General features: G+C 34.6%; 1 protein-coding gene across 7 annotated transcripts in view; it reads left to right on the top strand.

Moving 5' to 3' along the window:
• Window positions 1-20,834, top strand: part of LOC135201440 (inositol polyphosphate-4-phosphatase type I A-like) — a 408,228-nt gene extending 387,394 nt beyond the window's left edge. For all 7 annotated transcript variants that reach the window (XM_064230376.1, XM_064230380.1, XM_064230377.1 and 4 more), the window contains 10 exons: window positions 2,521-2,704; window positions 2,865-3,057; window positions 3,281-4,726; window positions 8,565-8,689; window positions 11,819-11,992; window positions 12,297-12,432; window positions 13,036-13,162; window positions 15,335-15,466; window positions 15,943-16,078; window positions 16,421-20,834. In XM_064230376.1, the coding sequence (XP_064086446.1) occupies window positions 2,521-2,704; window positions 2,865-3,057; window positions 3,281-4,726; window positions 8,565-8,689; window positions 11,819-11,992; window positions 12,297-12,432; window positions 13,036-13,162; window positions 15,335-15,466; window positions 15,943-16,078; window positions 16,421-16,553 (2,786 nt within the window). In that variant the 3' untranslated portion in view covers window positions 16,554-20,834. The remainder of the gene's footprint in view (window positions 1-2,520; window positions 2,705-2,864; window positions 3,058-3,280; window positions 4,727-8,564; window positions 8,690-11,818; window positions 11,993-12,296; window positions 12,433-13,035; window positions 13,163-15,334; window positions 15,467-15,942; window positions 16,079-16,420) is intronic.

Genomic DNA, 20,834 nt, shown 5'->3' with positions numbered 1-20,834 from the left:
TTCGGGAAGCGCCTCATCATCAGATATCGTGCTTGATCATCAACATTTACTTCTGAGAGAGGCGAAGAGGCTGGTGGTGGCAGAGAAGAGGCTCCCACTCCATTCGTAGAGGCTTCAGGTTCATTCGGAGGCTCTTCTGCTGGAGGCGCTGATGGTGTAGCTGGGGTTTTTACCTTGGAGAAGAATATGGTGATGGGTAGTTGCTGTCGTTGTTTTTTCTTTTGCTGCGATATGCCTTTGTACAAGGACATAACCCCATCAACATGGTTAAAAACTTGCTCAGGGAGGTAGCCGCCATCACTGATGAGCTTAGGAAACTCATCCTCCACGTAACGACGAGCAGCATCGGTGTCGACAAAGGCAGCCTCACCATACAAAGGCACGCTTTTGAGGCTGTATCTCTTTTGAAATTTATTGAACCAGCCTTTGCTGGCTGTTTAGCCTCGTCCTCGAGGAGGCAAATCACTCGTGGCAGAGCTAGTACTGGCTTGAGGTTCATCAGGATCATCTTTAGTGGCTTCTTCAGCATCTCCTTTGTCATCTTCATCGGGCAAGGTTTGATCATAGAGAGATTTGGCCTTTGTCCTGATCATATTAGTGTCCAAACTTATGTTTTTTTTTCCTGCAATCAGCAACCCACAAGGCTAATGCAGCTTCCATTTTCACAATTCTCTTATTATGCGGAGTTACCACACATTTTGCTTCTTTATTGAAGCTTATTGTAGCAGTTTTGCGGATGTTAGCTTCGTCTTTTTTTATGTAGCGCACTGTTGGTTCATTCACTCCATAATGGCGTGCCACCGCGGCATAACTTCTGCCCTGTTTTAACGTATCTAAAATTTTGACCTTTTCACTGATGATCATCATCTTCCTCTTCCTCTTGGGCTCACTAGAGGAATGTTTCGCAGGGGCACGGCACTTAGGAGGCATTGTAAGCGCCTAACGAAAAGTTAATTTTGAACACAACACTAAGATATGCTAGACACAGTTGACAGCGTGAACGAGAGTGGCGAGATACAACAAGGGAAGAAGCTGGGAGAGGATGCGACGATGCACAGCCAATCAGCTCACGGGATACATCCACTCATGCTCTCATTCATCGATATTGCGCCGGGAACCAGTCACGTGCCTTGTCCGAGTGCCCCATGGGTATGTACAAAGCCTCTGAGAAAACTTCTCTCTTTGTCTGGCATCCTGGGAAACCGTTTCTCTCGCGCATCACGATGAAACAACGCTGCTTTCCGCAATATGGCTGCTGACATGGCGGTATTTTTTAATTTTTATTTTTCTATTAATATTTTTGAAAAATTAGCGATGCATTGAGGCCGTGAAACTTGAACCATGAAGTGGAAAGGGATTAATGTATCCTGCATTGACCAACAGGAAGTAATGGCTTTATGGTCCATTTCTGATTCTATATAAACAATATGATGGCGCATATGAGCGTAGCCACGTCTTCCATTTGTGGGTTTTGTTGTAGATGAACTGGGTTCAGCATTTGCTAAGGATAAGAGAAAGTGCCCACTTTTCCTGAGTCCATTTATACACTATCACTTGTTATAGTGTTTATCATTACGATACACTAGCCAGCCACAAAACCAGCTAAAAAACAATTCTTTGACATTATTCTGGTCACCATGGAGCTCTGGTTAGACCATGGATAGGTAACTCCTTGAGGACTCAACAGCAACTACCAAATACATATAGATTTTTCCTAAGTCAAAACCTTATGGAAGCTAATTATTCTTAGGCGTAGAGTTGGTTAAGACTTTCTTTAAGGGAAAAGATACATATTATGCCTTTTTAATAGATGAAAGTGCCTTAAGATTGAAATAACTAAATAAGTTTGAAGTTTGAAATAAAAAAAAATTTATTCAAAATACATACCATTGAAATAAGTGTTGCTTTTCAAGTACACAAGCAGGACAGAGTAAAAAGTATGAAATATTTGAAAAGGAAGTTGATAAGCCTTAATTGCAGCCAGCGACACACTAATGAGATTGTCACCTAGTTAAGATTTTAAGTTCAAGAGTACCCATGCAAATTGTTTTCAACTACCAGCTGAGGATTTTCTTTTAATGACTTTTTGAGGTTATTGCTTGATGAACCCAAACTCAGTATTGGGTAATATATAAGTGTTGGAATTTCAAATGATATGCTGTAATAAGATATTGGGAAGAGTTTCTTATTTGTACAATTCTGTTTTGACTTTGGATCCTTGAATGAGTTATGATTATTGGACTTTTCTCAAAATTTTTCAGAAAGCTCAGTATCCACTCAGAGTATGTAAAAGTGTATAAGGTTATCTGATAAACTTTGTGTGGCCTAGAATATATTGGGAGTGTTGTTAAAGGTTTTGTAGTCTGCAGCCTGGCTGTGTTTGTCAACTCATAGTTAGTGTTTATACTGAACCTAGTATCTCTTAAATTTAAGATTCAAAGCAACTTAAATTGCTAGTGATAGTTACAGTACCCACATAACTGTATACTCATTATAGTGATACTTCAATATTATTTGCAGGTTCTAGTTTCAAAAAGAGTAGTAGCAAAAATGAAATATCCCTTGAAATGGCACCAACAAACCTTCACCTACAGAGATTGTGGTCACAGAATGAGTCTTTAAGACGGTCAGGGTTTTATGACATCATTACTGTTGGTGTATTTAGTGCCTATCCCCATGGCTATAAAAATGGGGGACTAGTCAAGTAAGTGACACTTTTTAGTATATTCTTAGGTTTAATAGTACTATGAATTACACTTGATATGTAATACTGACATAATTTTATATTATAAGTGTTTTTATGCTTAGGTTACGAATTGCAGGATAAAATAAGTAGTAAACTAAATTAGGTGTGCATATTTCAGTATGCTTCAAAAGGCAAAAAGTTCCCGTCGTACACCTGGAGGAGGTGATAAGGCTTGGGTGAGTTGGACTGCAGTAGAAGGTATAAAGAGATTGCGGCAAGAAGTAACAAGTTTATTACGATCAATGTTGTTATCCTTCCGCCAACAGGACACAGTAGCTCTTAATAGTCTTCTTCCACAGTTACAGGAAAAAGTAAGTTATTATTATTAATAGGGCTTAGTTTTTCCAGAAAACAGGTAAGGAAAGGAGTCAAATATGATTTCTGTAAGATCTCTGTTCTGATGGATAGAATAAAATATAAATATTGACAGCAGCAAAAAAAATTAAGGTAAATGTAAGTTCAATTCTAGAAATTGATGTACTGTATTGACGTATTTATTTTAAGTATGCTTTTAAATATATTTTCCATTCACAGACCCGAGCCTTACTTAACATTATTGAGCCCTCTCTAGTGGAGGAGGCGTTTGAGTTCCTTGATCAAATACGTGTGCCACAGAATCCTTCCAGAATCCTTACCCTTGCAACACGTTGTTACTCTACATACAACATCGCAGGCTATTTGAGTCCAGAAACAGCCTTAGATATGGAGCTCATGACCCCAGAAATCCCCACTGTGCCATTAGGCAATAAGCCTTTGAGTGAACAGCAAAGAGACGCAATAAGCAATGGTGCTATTATTGTTACGAAAGCCAAAGAAATTGATGTGATGGATGGACCAGAGAATAGTATATACAGGCCAACTGATGAACCTGAGCCTTGGGACTTGATACAGCTCAATGTTCAGGCCAGTGTTATGTGTCTTACTAGTAAGGTAAAAAGTTTTTGTGGTAGGCTAGGGAAGACAAACTCAAAAAGTGATGGGAATACGGTTGTTGAAGATAAAAGTGAAACAGCTGATGATCACAGAACTACAAAGAGTGTGACTAATGGGTTAAAACAAAAAGAAGGTGGTTGTGTACAACATGAGAATGAAAGGTCAAGTCCCATTAGAAAAATATCTATAAGTGAGGCTCAAAATATTAGTGTGGTGTCTCAGAATCAAACTTCCATTTCATCATCAGTTGGTTCAGACTCTAGTCATGTATCTGGTCGTTCTGCTTCCTCTAGCTTAGGAGCAACAAGAACAAATGAGAGTCAGGTGTCTTCTTGTACAGCAACACCAGATGTGTCTCCTTGTGAGGAAGATAGTGGCATTGGCTTGGAACGTGGTAACAATGAAGTTGAAAAAACAGACTGTTTAAGTGAAGGTGGTCTTTCTGTTGATGATGAAAAAAGAGAGGAACTTTTGCCTTTAGACAGAACAGATTTGAAGCAGAGAGATGAGGTCATTCAGAATGTTGACTCTCGTTTCAATTGTGATACAAGCATTGTGAAGTCAGGCAAATTAGAATCTATAATGGAGCAGAGTATAGAGGATTTGGGTAGTAATGGAGAGAGTGAAGTGAAGTCTGATAAGATTAATCTTGAAGTAATAGAATCCCAAGGGGAAGTAAAGGAAGATTCTAATAAAAAGGACCCTTTCACTGAAGGAAATAACATTAAAAATGCAAGCAATGACATCTGTGAGAAAAATGAGAGAACAGAGAATGATTGTAAAGAAAAGAGTGATACTGAAACTGCTGAAAAAGATTTGGTAAAAAAGGCTAATGAAGTTGTTACTGAAGTAGTGACTAATGATAATGACCATGTTGACTGGGTAGGTGAAGTTCGGCCAAGCATGAAGAAGCTAAGACAAGCAATGGATGGCCTTATGCGTACTGCCAGGCTGGTTCACAGTGTGTTCCGATTACAGCAAACTCCAGAAGCAGCTCAGCAAGCTCACCTGATTAAATACAGAAGAGATGTTTGTTTCTCACAAGCGGTAAGTGTTTGTTTCTATGTTTTGGAAATTCATGAATTAAGCATTAATGAATAAGTGGTAATTCTAGGTTGATAAACAGCTAGTAGTACTTGACTTTACCTTACAAAGGTCAGGTCTTAAGAAATTGGGTAGTTCATCTTAATTTGAAGCTTACAGCATTTTAAAATTAACATGGGGTACAAAACTATGCTGGACAGCAAAGATTCATAAAATATTATCATTTAAAATAAAAACATACAGAGACTCCTATACATACCCAAGGCAAAATTTATAAATTCAGAGATCCTTGAGGCTTAAGAAAATGCGGTAAAAATGTATAAATATGCCAAACTTTGGAAATTTATGTAAAAATTGCAAATTGTTACAAACTGTACAAAGGCAAGGCAGCCAACAACTCCAGCTTACCACCAGAGTGTTCACAGCATAGAGCATACTTTTTTATTTGAATTAAGTTGATGAGGGTTGAAACAAGTAAAAGAAATGAACAGTAGTTTACAGTGAGTGGAAGATATGCATGAATGCATGAAAAAATTGTCAGTGTTCATGGTTGTGTATTGTTAATCATTACAGCCCCTTATTGCTTTTTTTTAATGCATATGTAGTTTGATATGTTAAACCCTATCAAATTATCTTATATGTAGATACATATTTTGGTTATCCAAATTGTTAAGCTCATGAGTTAGCCCATTTTTTGGGGAGGAGGGTTTCATGCTATGGTAATAAATATTCTATTTCTTAAGTTTTACTTGTTCATCATTATTGAACATTTTTATTTTGCATTAGCTGAGCATTTAAAAGTAATATACATATTTAGTATGTCATACACTATCCCTGTAATTTATGATACACTAAAACTTTTATGTTATGTTACATTTATACTTTTGTTATATTAAATATTACTTTGACAACTGCAGAAATCACAGACCAATAGGTTGATGCTCAGTTATCAATAATAAAATTTGTTGTTCATCATTAGTATATTTTTTATTTTGGGTGTATTGAGCATTTCAAATTACATATTCCTGTATGTGTAATACCCTTTCTTAGTATTTTATGTTATAGTAAAAAATTTTAATATAACAGCTGTCAATTTGATAAGTGGTAAATCCTAAGCCGTTTTTACATTCATCCTTCTATGTGTTATTGTTCATCATTAACGTAAATTTTTTCATTTCAGTTTTGGAATTGATTTTTGAGTGCTTATATATAGTATCCCATGTTTTGGCATAATATAGTACTGTTTTACAAGTTACATTATTTTTTTATGTGCAAAGTGCAGCTTCATGTTCTGATGTGTACCATACGTATATCTTTCCCTAACTTTCAATTGTTTAGAAAATCTGGCCTCAAACTTTAAGGGCCGTGGTTGACAAACTTAATTTTTTTTTTTTTTGTCAAAAACAGGCAGTAGAATATTACAATAGTTCACAATTCTGTAGAGTAATTTATGTTGAGAAAGTTAGAAGTGTTACTTGGTCGAACCTCAGTTAATTTTTTAAGCACAGACCTAAGAACTCCTCAGTTTCACCCTTCACAGTGTCAGTTTGGATCTGTGATGTAAGCTTGACACTAGCTATATCTGTTTGTATGTCCATGTGTTCATATATCTGTCAGTATATATTTATTATTTACAAAAATGCATTACATGTTTATTTGTATGTGTTTGATTACCTTGGGTTTTTAGATTAATAGGAAGGTAATTTTAGATAAATTAATTGACATAAGAGGAGTAGTAACAAATCCCTGTGGCGTACATGGTTTGTTGCTTGAACAGGCAGAGCTCTCTTTACCTTTCACGAATGCAGTGAATCTGGACATGTCTCATTGTGTTTAATCCCTGAAGGTTGAGTTTTTAGATACTCGCTCATCTATTTTCTCACGGGCTCAGACCCCTTCTTTAGAACTCGATCATCTAGGAAGGTACCTCCCTCCAAGTATAAGTCTATCCTATTGTTAAGACTGAAGGTTTGTTCTGTATATGAACAAATGACAAATGTGAGACTAGTGTGTCACGAGGTTCCAAGCCCAGTCAGTGACCAGCATCCACCTTGTATATACATGAGTTGCCAGATGCCGCAGATTCCTTGCTTTACAATCTTTGATTGTTTTTAATCGGTTTCCAGCTGGTGCTAGAAAATTATCCTATTTTTAAGACCTCAGGTTTGTTAGCTATGAAAAATATAAATTGATTAAAAATTTGTCATTTTGTATTGTTGGTATATTTACCTGCATCAGAAACTTATCAATGTTATGTAATTACATAACATATTTCATTCAACTGTAATACTATTTTATTTTGTATTCATATTTTGACATTCGTGTAAATTGCAGTACGTATATTTTCATTAAAAATGAGTACATAAAGACATTGCAGTTCTGTACTTTAAAAAAAATAGGTAGCTCACCTTTGTTTAAGGTTCAGACAATTTCACTTAGTTAATATATACAATATAGTTGCTACCATGGTCTGTATACATAAGAGATATATAGTTCATAGTATACCATCAAACAACAAACACATTTATCTTGACAAGTAATGATATTGTTACATGAATGTTAGGAGGTGCACTGGAGAACTTACTGTTGTACTGTAAAATTGGATGATGCATTTGTTAGGTCAAGCTAATTTTTACATGTCTTCTGTGCAGTCTTGTGAAAGCTTAGCAGAGTTATGACTGGGGAGCATTATTAACCTCTTATTTACATACTGTGCTTGCATAAATCACTGAAAGTTACACAGAGTATCTGCTGCCGCATTTGCTGTTTAACATGGTTTTATTACAATGTAAATTGAGTTTAAGAGGCTAAGGGGTTCAGAGTGTTTTTATTGACCAGTGTAAATTTTCAGCATCATAAAGGGTTCGGAAACATAACCATTGCATAGGAAGAGGAGTCTTTGTATTTAAACATACAGTAGAAGATATTTTGTGATGGTTGTTATTTTTATCAATTGTTAATTGAGACTTTTTGAATGCTGATCAATGATGAGCTTTTACTTTTTATTTTAACTATGAAGGATTTGTAATACATAGTCTGCTAATACAAATGTCAAGATAGTTATGAAGGGAAGGCAGTTGAACTGCACGTGTCATTTTATTTATTTCATATTTCATATCCTTTTAGTTTGTATATTCTATATATTAGTGAGTCATTTGTATTCCCAGGAGAATCTTTTACCCAAATTAGTAATTTCTTAATGTCTCAGCTAACCAAAGTGACACAATTTAGTTCTTGTATGCTGTTATTTCTCTTGCAAGTAAATGTATTATTGTTTGAGTATATTTTCACAGCTTTTTTTAATTGCCAAAGAAAAAGATTTCAACTAATTTTGCAAAATTTAATACAGTACAGGGATAAAGGGTCAATACTACAGTGTGTGAAATGAAGGAAACTCGTTCATGCTGTTTATTCTCTTTTGAATATAATCTGTTAAAATTAAAACTCTGAGCATATTGCACCAAGGATACATTGCATTTTTATGGTTTTTGTACCTTAAGAATTAGATATCACCTGAACACTTTTCTGTAAATGCTTTAGTCCCTGATGAAAGTTTCTGGAGAGAAGAAGGAGACTGTAAGCTTAAGCGTAAAAAAGTCTTAAAACATGTGAAAGAAGATAAAAAAATATGCATAAAACCCAGGTGCAGTTATTCCAAAACCTGACTGTTGATTGGTTGTATTCATTTTATTATTTTAGAGTCAATTATAAACATTGTCATTGAAACTTCTATACATATAGGGTTGCTTAATGTATTTATTTTTACATCTGCAAAATACACTATGTACTGCATCATTATCACCTTATATATATTTTTTTTTTTTTTTTTTAACATTTTCAGTTGACATCCCTGGTAACCAGCCTGATGACACGACTTTGGTGCAGGAAAGCTGACCCATTGTTTTTGACAGTTTTGGCTCATTTAGGACCTCTGGCTGAATTTGAGTGCCTTGTTTCATGTCATGGGTAAGAATAACCATTTATGACATTTATTTGGTATCAGTGAAGTAAGTTATTTTGCTTTTGCATATTGACAGGCAGGTGTCTTATCACAAGTCCATTAATCTTCAGAAGAGCTTTAACTTGTATGGAATATGGTAATCAAATGTAGAAAGCAGTGTTTTAAAGAAAACATTCCAGTGCACATGCCAACCAACACAATATGATTTATATATATATTTCTTTGTATGACCAATATCATTAATTAAATATACATTTGACCATGTTTTCTGAGAAATTTTGTATATTCCAACCTCCAAAATCCAGCGTTCCAATAATATGACAGTAATGCATGAAATATAACTGGATACAATATATAAAAGAGGTTCTATTAAAATTATCGTTCTTAATACAACTGTTTATTTGAATGTTTTGAATGGATATCTTTCAGTGCCACAACGTTTGTGAAGTATCTCTCTCTCTCTCTCTCTCTCTCTCACACACACACAGACACACACACAAACACACACACAAATGTGCAGGATTAAAGAAACAAAAGCAGCAGATTTTTAGGTTTTTGCTGAAAACAAGAGCCAGAAATGTTTAAAGGGCCAGAAAACATTAGGGGGCCGGCCGGCTAATGCCCTTTTTTAAGGACAGGACTTTGATATTCATACCACTTAATAAGGTACCTTGGGACATCTCCAAACCGCATATGATTTTCGCCTCTGACCTTCGGTTTTGTGACGCCAGGGCGATTTATCCCGAAAATAACCATTTTTCAAATTCTATCTCCTCCCTTGATATTTATTATTAAGACCTGGGATTACTACCATATATAGACCTGATGTAGACCTCCAATCAAATGGAGAGTTTTTTTTCTAAAAGTCATTTTTTTGCTATATATGAATTTTTCAATATGGTAAAAAAATAAACCCTATAAATCAGGAGAAAAAATTTATAAAAAAAATACGAAACAAAAATTGGAAAAAAGGGCTCTATTTGATTGTTCTATAATATCTTTCTGAGTTATATACCAAATTCCAATGTTATAGCTTTAAAACTAAGTGAGAAGATAGATTTTGAAGGTCAATAAGTATAGTTTTGCGATACGGGCGTTCAAAGTTTTCCTTCGTATTTCTATAAAGACTATGTTAATAAATAATGATTATTATGAATGTATATTTCTTTTTTGTTTGTTAATAAACCAAAACTATTTTATTTATCATAATTTAATCATAAATGATGATCCCTTTGCTCATATATCGCAGCCTGGGGCACTGCTTGAGGCAAGATGGGGCACTCCTTCCTACGCAATTCTCTCTCTCCCCTTCATTAACTCGGCTTATTACAGCGAATTTTCTTCTTCTGTATGTTAGCGAGATGTTTTCCTTGTATTTTCCTCTTTGGCATGATGAAATTCTTGCCAGAAACAAAGATAAACAAAAGTAAATGCAAGAGAATGTCAAGAGGTGAAACTCGAAGGCGGACTCTTTTTTTTTTTGCAAAGACAATTTAATAAATCATGATTATTATGAATTTCATATTCCATTTTGGGTATTAAAAAACCAAAACTTTGTTATTTATCATAAATGAAGATTTCTTTGCTCAAAGATCGTAGCCTTGGGCACAGTGTGACGTGTGCTGTCAAGCAAGACGGGGGCGTTACTAAGCAACCCTTCCCTCTCTCTTCACTAACTACGCATATATTATGATATTCTGTAATAATACTTGAGCGATTTTTCTTCGTCTGTATGTTAGCGAGATGTTTTCCTTGTCTTTTCCTCATTGGCATGATGAAATTCTTGCCGAAACATACATAAACATACGTAAAAGCAGGCGAAAGTCAGAGTGAAATGGAACGTGTAGACTACTTGAAGTCTGTGATCGCACTAAATCAGGACTGGACTTGGTAGCTGAGCCTGAAGTCTCCTTCTCGACTCGAGGAATGTCTACAGATGCCATTTCTTCCAATTTCTTTGACAATAATTATCAAAATTTACGATAATAAAAGAAATATTGCATTTTCTTGTACGGATCAATGTTTTAGGCTTATTGAGTTACGTTAACTAATTACCCTGTAACTACGAAAGTAAGAGGAATTTTGACGAAATATTTCGTCTCAATTGCCATATGAAGCTCCATGAATTTTTTCATGACTGCATTTTTCGCCCTATACCACCATATATAGGGGTTCCGGCTGGCCCCCTTAAAAGATGGTAGGAGATCAGAACTTGACGACTATGCTCTTATAAAGTGGTTTGTGCTCCGAGGAACCAAAGGTGTAAGCATTTCTGGGGAGATAATTATGGACCAGGCCAGAATTTTCATAAGGAACTAAGCTTAATGAATGACCGTGATTATTCATAAGCTTTATTCTACTTTTGATAACTGCAATATATACATATGTCCCAAGGGAGCCAGATTAAATAGGGTGGGCTGTACCACCAGTAGGTTGCTATAAGAATTTAACCATAGAGCTTAAGGACCACTATCCTCATAGGTTAAATGCTATCAAATCTGCTGGATGGGGGGAACTAATGATGAAAGACAGAAGGATTCATTACATGTTCCTGCCAAAGAAAAATCTTTTTAATATACCCCCAGAAAATAGTGTTAATTATAGAACAAAGAGACTGTACCTTCAAGTGTTCTTTGTTGACTGTTTATGATCTGGAAGAAGAAACAGGTTCTGAATAAATTGCCAGAAAAAAAAGATAACCAAATACAAACTTTGTTTGGGAAAGCTATTTTGAATAGAGCTAATTTGAAGAAAGTAACCCATTGTAGTTTGCCATTTTATCTTTGCAAGGTAAAATTCAGTATGTACATACATCCAAACAGTATTTGTTCATTACTCTTATTTCTTTTTCTTCTAATAGGTTGAGTGATTCCACCCCCAGAAAAGTAGTCAGTTTTGAATGGTTATTTTCTACCCTATTGAAAGCTAATTGGAGAGTGCTTGTTCCTTTGAGTTGGTGTGTTTTTTTATATGAATTTTTAGTCATACTTTAATGTTAAAGCAATAGAGATGTAAAATTTAAAGTACAGTATTGCTTTCCTCAAGAAAATTAAATGGATTTTACCATGTACAGTTTTGTTTTGGAAGATTTTTAAACAGTAGATATAGTTAAAAAAGAATATTCCATGTTTCAGTAATGATGCTGGTATGCTCAGTGATATGGTTGTAGCAGTTGAAGATCTTGGTGCTGTTGAATTTGTCATGGTATCTTCAAGTGGACCTCAGGTTGGAGGTCGTACTCGAAGTGATGGAGCAGCTCCCCCACCAAACACTTATGAATTACCTACTCCTTGTGTCTCTGGAAACAGGTACTAATGCAATTATGTTGGAATTTTCATTGACATTTGTCATGTATACGTTTAGTTAGAATGCAGTCATGGCTCAGGGCATATTTTAATATTGGTTCTATTAGGGAATTATGTATAACATTGTTCAAGTTCTTGATTTCTGTAAGGCTTATCAAAGTAACATTGTTATAAATTCTTATACTTTTTTCATGCTTTTGATTTTAAGATTTTACTTTTTGGGATGTAGATGTTTCCAAATGTGTGTTGGTCTATATATGGACCCATTTTTAATATATGTGCTTGTGATTTTTATTTTCATTTTCAGGTCTGGGCTGCGAGTTGTATTACCTGTACCTGAACATTTGTTAAGTTTGTTGCCAACTAAAAATTCACAGCAACCAAATGACCCACCCAGCTTTTGTGTGACACCTGTTCTCTTTAATATTGGGATAAATGAAGAGGTATAAGTATGCTTTTTATTTGCAGATATATACAATGAATATTCCATTCCCCATCTTTTTTCAGCATTTGCTGAAATTTTATTATACAAAGGTGATTTTATTTAATTGTGGAGAAAATGCCAGATCATCCCATTTTTTTGTGAATACAGTACTTAGGCAAGATATCCCAGTTAGCCATCCTATGTCCTTACTTACAGGACAGGTATGAAAGGTAGTTTTACTACCATTGACCTTTAAAAAAGGCTGAGGAGAAATAATAGTGAATATATTGTAGATTTATAAAGAGTGCCTGTCATTATTTTAGTATGTTGAACTAAATTACTTTGCGGTTGTGCATATTGATATCAATGATATGGAAAGATAGACTTCCTTCATCTCCAATTTTAGAAACTAGAGAAGGGGAAAATGGAAAATATAGATGTATAATTAGCTCCTTGAAGGTTACCGAGTAAGTTTTTTTCTAGCTAAAGCTATTTTTTAGGAAGGAACTTATAGGTTTTATGTCTTTTTTGCAAGGGTCTTTGTTTCATCTTGAAATTTTAGTTCTGTAAAAAGAATACTAGTCAATATAATCAATTTCTAACTACTTATTTCTGCTTTTAGGCTAGTTTAGCTGAGAAATTGGGGACTGATGGCCCACAAACACGTAACAACTTGGACAGCTTTGATAGGCTGTCCCAGTATTATCACCGATTCAAGAAATTACCATTGCCTCAGGAAAATACAAGAAGTAAGTTAATTTTTTTAGTTGTTCCAAAAGGCAGATTTGTTTCATTCTTTTACAGTCAATATATTATTATAATAGATTTCCATCAGATACAAATATCACTGCACAGGAACTAGTAATATAAAGGATAAAAGTATAATGAAAAGTTATTTTTTAAAATATAGATAGACAGGAGCTTATAAGCACCTGCAGCTAGCATATTTTTACATTTTTATTTATTTGATTTTCTTTGAGGCTAACTGAACAGTAACCCACTAAGTGAAGACTGATAGCAAAAAAGTAAAGGAAGAGCATTCAGAAAAAAAAGGTATGACTGACCCTCTGAAGAGCAAAATTTCTTTTAATTTGGAAGCACAAAATTAGGAAGAAAATATCAGGAGAAAATCACAACTTGGCTCTAGAAAGTAATCAACCCAGTAATTGCTGAATCTAAGAAAATTATTTTGGTAGAAGTCGGCGTGGTGGATATGTAAAGGTCACTTAGACTAATAGAAATAGCTGCAAAGCTAGTAGATACCTTTAGAAAAAGTAGAAGGACCACTGCAAGGAGGAAAGAATTAAAATTTTTATGATAAAATTAATTATTGCATTTGGATTCTTACCTACTGCTAAAGTTAGTTTATATCTCTGTGAAATTATGCGTACGTAATTGGCATTCAAAATAAACAAAAGAATAATGCATTACTGACCAGCCAGGACTGTCTCTGTAATCACATGTTTCCTACCAGGTGGCATTGGAATATTTATGTTCTTGTCAGAATTCTTCATGACTACCCACTAAGATGGGAGGAGGCTGGGTGGGTTTCCACTTCAACAATAGGTCAATAACAGGTTTTGACATAGGGAAAACCTATTTTTCATAGCTGCTGTTCATCCTCAAAGGTGGTAAACTCTCATGGTCCCCCAAGGGGCTCCATAAGCAGACCGACCAATCACCAAGAATTCTTATATAGTTGGTCTCAACCAGAGTAGTGCTTATTAGCACAAGACAAGAGTGCTCTATCTCCTGTCCACACAACTACCTCAGTTTTCCCTTTGTCACCCATTATTTCTTGACACTCCAGGTCTGTGTCAAATATGTTCACCCCAGTCCTATACCTTTTCATCAGGGAAAGTGGGTGGGTTTGAGGACTCACAGCGGCTACCAAAAATTTATGGTTTGTCCTACATCAGAATGTATCTTTTGATAGTGTAGCCTCTGTTCATCCTCAAAAGAACTTTCAAAAGAGTTTGACATGCGGCAAAATTGTTTAGCTCCTAGTAAATAAATCCCAACAACCCAGATAAATTTTTTAGTCAAAAGTATAGTCTCAGGTTATCTACCATTTCCTTATTCCCAGATGCCTATTAGGATTTGACAATAAACAACAGGAAACAATGCACAAACCCATATATGCGTTATCCTTTGTGGTTCTAAAGGGTTTTATCTAATTATGTAGGGTCTGGCTCTGGGATTATTATGCCTTCCCCAACAATATCTCAGCATGACCACCATTGTCATGGCAATAGTTTTACAGGAATTTTTTATCCAAGGTAAAGTCATAGGTTATCAACTGTTTTCTTTAATCTGGATACCCATTAGGGTTTGGTAATAAAGAATTGGAGACAACCATAAACCAATATGTACATATATGTATTAACCCTTGTGGTTCTTAGGTGACTTACCTAATCATATTGGGTCAGGGTGTGGAATTATTGGGCCTTTCCCATTTTAGGAATACTGTGTCTAACCAGTGAAATGGAACATTATGCAACACTTTATAATATGCATCACAAAGGCATAATATATTACACAATGCATTGAACAGTTACCAAAATAAAATAAAAGGCTAATAAAAGGCTAGCCTGATAAAATTCAAAATTTAGCCTTTGGGAAAACACATTCCTATCCTCTAAGGTCTTTTTAAGTAAGGGAATATTATAGATCTCAAGGTACGTGGGGAATAGTTTAAAGGTTGAGATTTGCAATTTTGATCTAATTACTACTTGATGGAAACCATATGCCGAAGAAACCATATGCCAAAGAAACAGTTCTGCACCTAGTGATTAGCTTCCAAGAGAAGTTTATGTAGTAATTTTTAGAGTAAAGAAAGGGAAAGAGACATTTGGCCAGCTAACAGCTTTACTTCTTTGTACTGAAAAGTCTTTCTACATTTTGATTACCTGTATCCTCAGGGCCTCCTGCTATGAGTAGTGATGTCCCTCTCATGGACCTTATAGATAAACTTGGGCAAGAGATTCAGTCACAAAGAAGCAAGAATCCAAATGTATTACATCTTGCATCTCAGTGTTGTCGGGCTATGGCAGGTAAGAAATTATAATAATTCTGTTACATGTGGTAAATAGCAATTAGAAATATTAACTTGTTTATAAATTTGAAACTTGGGATTTGTCTTGGTGTACTTGGAGAATGAGTGACCACATGAAGAATTGATATTGGAGAGCATACATTGTAAATATAGTACATATCAGATTAAATAGAAATAAATTTTAAATTGCTCTCAAATACATTTCTTTTATGAATCATCATCAGTAATATATTGTTTGCATGAAGCTCGTTGGTTTTTTTTTTTGGAAAGTGGAATGTTGAATAGAATTAATACAATAATTTGTGAAATTTGTACTCTTTATGACAGTACAGTAGTTATCTACGTGAATACCAGTAATACTGAATATGTATAGTACTTACTGTTTTTATTTCTTTTGTGAGGTATCACTTATACATTATTTTAAAGCTTTGTTAACAAGTTGATAGGTATTTTAACATTTGCCTTGATTTTCAGGGTTACGTTTTATTTCCTGTAAAAGTGGTAAGGATCGTACTGGCATGAGCGCTACTTTGGAGCAAGCAAGAATATTGGCAGCTGAGTATGATCTATCAGAAACAGAGTTTCAGCGAGCTTTGAACTGTATGAGAAGGTAGGAGTTTTTGGCACATAATAGTCAGCTTCCAGGTGTTTTTTTAAAGTGTTTCTTCAAATGGTAATGGACTTTTTGTGCTATAAAGATATTTTCAATATGGTTTTGTGAATGTCCATAAGTATGCTGTGAATGATAATGATAGATTTTTAAAAATGTATAACTTTAACAGGAATTTTACATTTATGCGAGTGTCAGTTCCATGAAACCTCCAGGCCATTTAGAATTTGTAACTACATCAGAAGATAATCCTTAAACTGCAGTGCAATTTATTTTTTAGTTGATATAGATTTTTTTCTTTCATTAATATACTATTTAGAAATACAATTTTTCTCTTTACAGTGAAGGAACCAGATTAGAAAATTGTTATAAGAATATTGGCATTCGAAAATTTGCCTTTTCAGCTTTGCAACTCAAGATGTTTCCTAAACAGTACCGCCCACCCTCTGGTACATATGGAACTGCGCAAAGCTAAGGTAATCTTTTTGTAACTGTTGTAAGCAGTTTTGGTGCTGAAAATGGGGTTGTAGCATGTGCAGCAACTTTGGAGAACATTGAAACTCTTATAATATTGTACTCATATACATTTCACACTGATCCATAGATGATTAGGCAATGTGCTCAGGAAATGTTATTGTAGTTAATTACAAGATATGAACATGTCTTATGATTTTGGACTTGGATAGTTGTTTGGTGCAGTTATCGTTTTGACACAGGAAGACAGTGGAAAGATGAATTTTCATGCTTTGTATTATATTGTAATTAGCTCTTGATATTCAGAATTTGTTGTAAGAAAGAGATATCTGATGTAACCACAATTAGGTTCAGTACATGTTTTTACATTCCTCAAACTAGTTTACTTTAGCATATTTCTTCTGGCTTAAACATTTCTATGCATACTGGAATCTACTGCTGCAGTACCTGCGGTAGAGGGATAGCTTCAAGTGAAACTGGCAGTTTTGTTGCCACATAGCCATTGTGGAGGTCTTATTTGTAAACTTTGTAATTGCAGGTGTATTGGTGTAGATTTGCTCATAAATTTTGGAGAGATGCATGTAATGCATGAGGTGATATTGTAAAATAAAAAACTTTAGTTTCTGTTATGTATGTTTATAATATACATTATGTATATTGATATTTTGGTAGTTTATTGAATCTGTTAGCAATTAGTTAGTAGTATTTCTAATTCCTGATATTGTTATTGTGTTAAATGAAAATGTTAGGAATTAGTATTACGGTATTTTAAACGTCTCTGGAATGTAAATAAGCAATTTTGAGATCGATTATTGTAAAATAACTTATAAATAGAGTAGGTTTTCATATAACTTTTAAATGACTGATATTTATTCTCTTATAAAATGACATTTTTCATATTTCTTTATTTCATAGGAAAAACTTGACTGGTTGAGTTTTGGCTTCACATGATAGGTTATGTCCACAAGTTGTGTGAGACATGACATAAAATATATGATAGACTTGGTGGTACAGTACTTAGCTGAACATCTACTGTTCTGGTTGATGGGAATATTTTGACAGACCCATTTTTTTTATGCCCTTAAATTAAACTGAAATAAATTTGTAGGCACTTTTAGCTGATACATATGTGGTTAAGTTTATTTCCTGGTTAGTTTTTTTTTTTTCTTAACACTGGTCATCTTAGTTATCTTTTTACTAATTTAATATTTTCAGTGAAAAAATTTTATGCATGAAGTAATTCATGTAACATTACAAGTGTATAAAGAAGTGTGCTTCAGAAGGTACAGCACTAATTCGTCAGTAACACTGCAGATCACATATGAACTCTGTGGATTGCCATGACTGAGCATTTTCAGGGAAGTTTGATGTATACATATAATTTTCTCTCTCTCTCTCTCTCTCTCTCTCTCTCTCTCTCTCTCTCTCTCTCTCTCTCTCTCTCTCTCTCTCTCTCTCTCTCATATTTGTGATCATGTTTGAGTAAAGGTTTTTATCTCTGCTGCCTCAGGGCATTTGATAATTGTTTACCCATTTTATGTAGATATGTATCGTCTGTTGACTATATAGGGATACCATTGTTATGAGAATGTCAGGGGATGGTGAAGTTTATACAGAAAAGTAATTTAGTCTTTACCCATAAATATTTCAGTTAGTGAAGGGTGAAGTAATTTTAATTCTCAAAGTACCGTCAAATAGTTTGTGCCAATATGAAGATATCAATACAGTTTTCAGTAGTAACTAGCAAGGAATTTTGTTAGCTATACTAGATTTGCATATGCATCATCTTTTGTACGTAGTTTCAGTGGATTATGCATCCATTTTATATATTCTCTAGGTCTAAAAAGGTTTTGGGATACCAGGAGAAGTATTAGATAAAATTTACATGAAAATCATGAGTATTTAAATTTTGCAGAGAGTAAACATGACAAACAGAGCAGAATTTGTTGAAAAAATAATGAAATGGAATCTGAGAAGATAAATGACATGTGATGAGCTTAAAGCTGAAGTTAGTGTACGATAATGAAAAGAAATAAAATGTAAAATATATTAGTCAAAATTGCTGATTGAGTTAGACATAGGGTCAATAAGTATAGCTATTAATACAGTATTGTTATAACTTCTTTGTATCTGTAGAAGTACCAGCCTTATTGTATTTATGTTAAATATAGTCCAGTACAACATATATTTGCTAAAAGATGAATTATTTATCAAACAGATTTGAGTCATTTTACCAATTTAGTATTTTGCCTCCAGCGTGACCCCATATTTTGTACATCATAAATGTCTCCCCACTTAGCATCCACAGGCTTAGTTATGATTATTTCATTTTTGTTTATTTATTTCCTCACCTCCAGATTGAAACCAGTGTTGTGGTTTTATATTTATCATATCAGGAAGAGTAGTTGCATTTTGACAAGCTTAAATGGTAAACAAGCTAAAGCAAAAAAAAAATAAAAAGATGAGGAATGTTTTTGTCAAGTTAAGGTTTGCACACAAGTTAAATACTTTTGCTCCCTATACCTACTAGGCAATTACTTTTAAAAGTAAATAATTCATTATTTTAATGTCAACCATCTTCCTTTACTGTATGCAAAGAAGGACAATACGCAAACTTAAAGATGAAATTCACAGCTCCCACAACATCAGACTCAAAGAAAATGGTTTATTGTGAATCCCCAACCCCATCAAAGTCATGCAAGAATGATCAGTTTGTCACACTATGGGTGGGATATAACAGTATTGAGATGAAATGCCAGATTTTGTAGACTAAATATCCTTAGTCTAGCATCATGTTTGATGAAAATATGATCACCTTGGAACCAGACATCAGTCCTGCAAAAGTTTGCTTCAAACACGTTTATGTAGATTTTACTGTTTATCTGACCCTCCACCAAAAAAAGAAAAATAAATGGTATATTTTTAAGAGAATTATCATAGACCAATTCACATAAGTTAGATTTATCTTGAACCAAGCAATAAGTTTCTTTGTAATTGTCATGAGGATAAGAATGGCATGTTTTCATAGAAACAATGTTTTGATGAGGTTTTATGGCGCTTGTCATTCAATGACAATAACTGAATTTTCAGCACCATTAACCTGGGATTGGCGCTATTATTGCCAATTTTCAGCTATTGGTGATTTTTGGTTATCGTCATGCCGCCAGGAACGGAACCCCCGCCAATAACAAGGGACTGCCTGTATACCATATTAAATTTCTGAATGATGATGATGCAGTTCTGCAGTGGGTATGATGAAATTCAACTTTCATTTGAGTGAATTACATTGGGTCATCCACTGACCAATGTCATCAGATAAATGAGATCCATGTGGGCAGACCTTGATGTTGGGCCTGCTGAATCTGCTTGCTTGGCTAGTAGTGGCTTCTCACTTGAGGATGACATTGCTGAATTTATATGGTTTCCTCCTTATATCTCATTCCTGTACTGTTGTGTTACATGTTGGATACAACATAGGATGAGATGACTTCCCTTCAAAGAGTGATAACAGTCTTAAGGATGTCTGTTGCTTTGCAAAAAAATGTCCTCTTGAGATGAACTAGACTGCTTATGTATCAGCAAAAAAGAAAAGCTAAGTGGAGACTTCAGTTTACAGGAATTACTGTGAGAATTTTTCAAAGGAGTTTGGAGAATAATGAATTGGCATTTTAGAGAGTGCAGGGTTTAACTTGTAGACTCATATGTTTGACAAAATAGATAAACAAGTACTAGATTCAGTAGACTAGTGTTGAAATGATCCACAAATGGAAAGTAGACCTAATGTAAAAAAGGGGAGATTGAAATATGTGCAAGGGAAAAATGTGACAAGTACAAGGTATAGAATTTTTCAAACTAGCCTCTGCTGGCCTTAAAGTCACTAATAGCAATGCTTGTTGTAGGCATTTTCTCACTGAAATCGGCATGCAACTTCCTCCAACACTTTGCTATGAGTTCTTTCTTAAATTCTATAGTGTTTCTCACCTTTTTTTACAGAAGGGCTAGCACTTGGAACTTTCTTTGGCCCCATGATGGCTTATTTAGCAGTTGCACTCGAATAAAAAGCACAAAAACAATGAACACAAAAGCAGAATGTCACGAAAAAAGATGGAATGCTTTGTTTAGGTGCTTGATACAGGGGCTGGTCATGCGCTGGGCCCCTGGATGGAGTATTTCCAAGTGTATGAAAACCGAGGAAACTGTATGATAATAAGACAAAATTTTGTAGAAAAAAAGTCTACTAAAACCAAAACGCACGAAAAGAGAGGCGTACAAAAACCGAGGT

Source organism: Macrobrachium nipponense, chromosome 28 (genome assembly GCF_015104395.2).
Source record: "Macrobrachium nipponense isolate FS-2020 chromosome 28, ASM1510439v2, whole genome shotgun sequence".
NCBI lineage: Eukaryota > Metazoa > Arthropoda > Malacostraca > Decapoda > Palaemonidae > Macrobrachium > Macrobrachium nipponense.
Note: the sequence above shows the minus strand (reverse complement) of the source record. Positions and strands in the feature narration are given on the sequence as shown.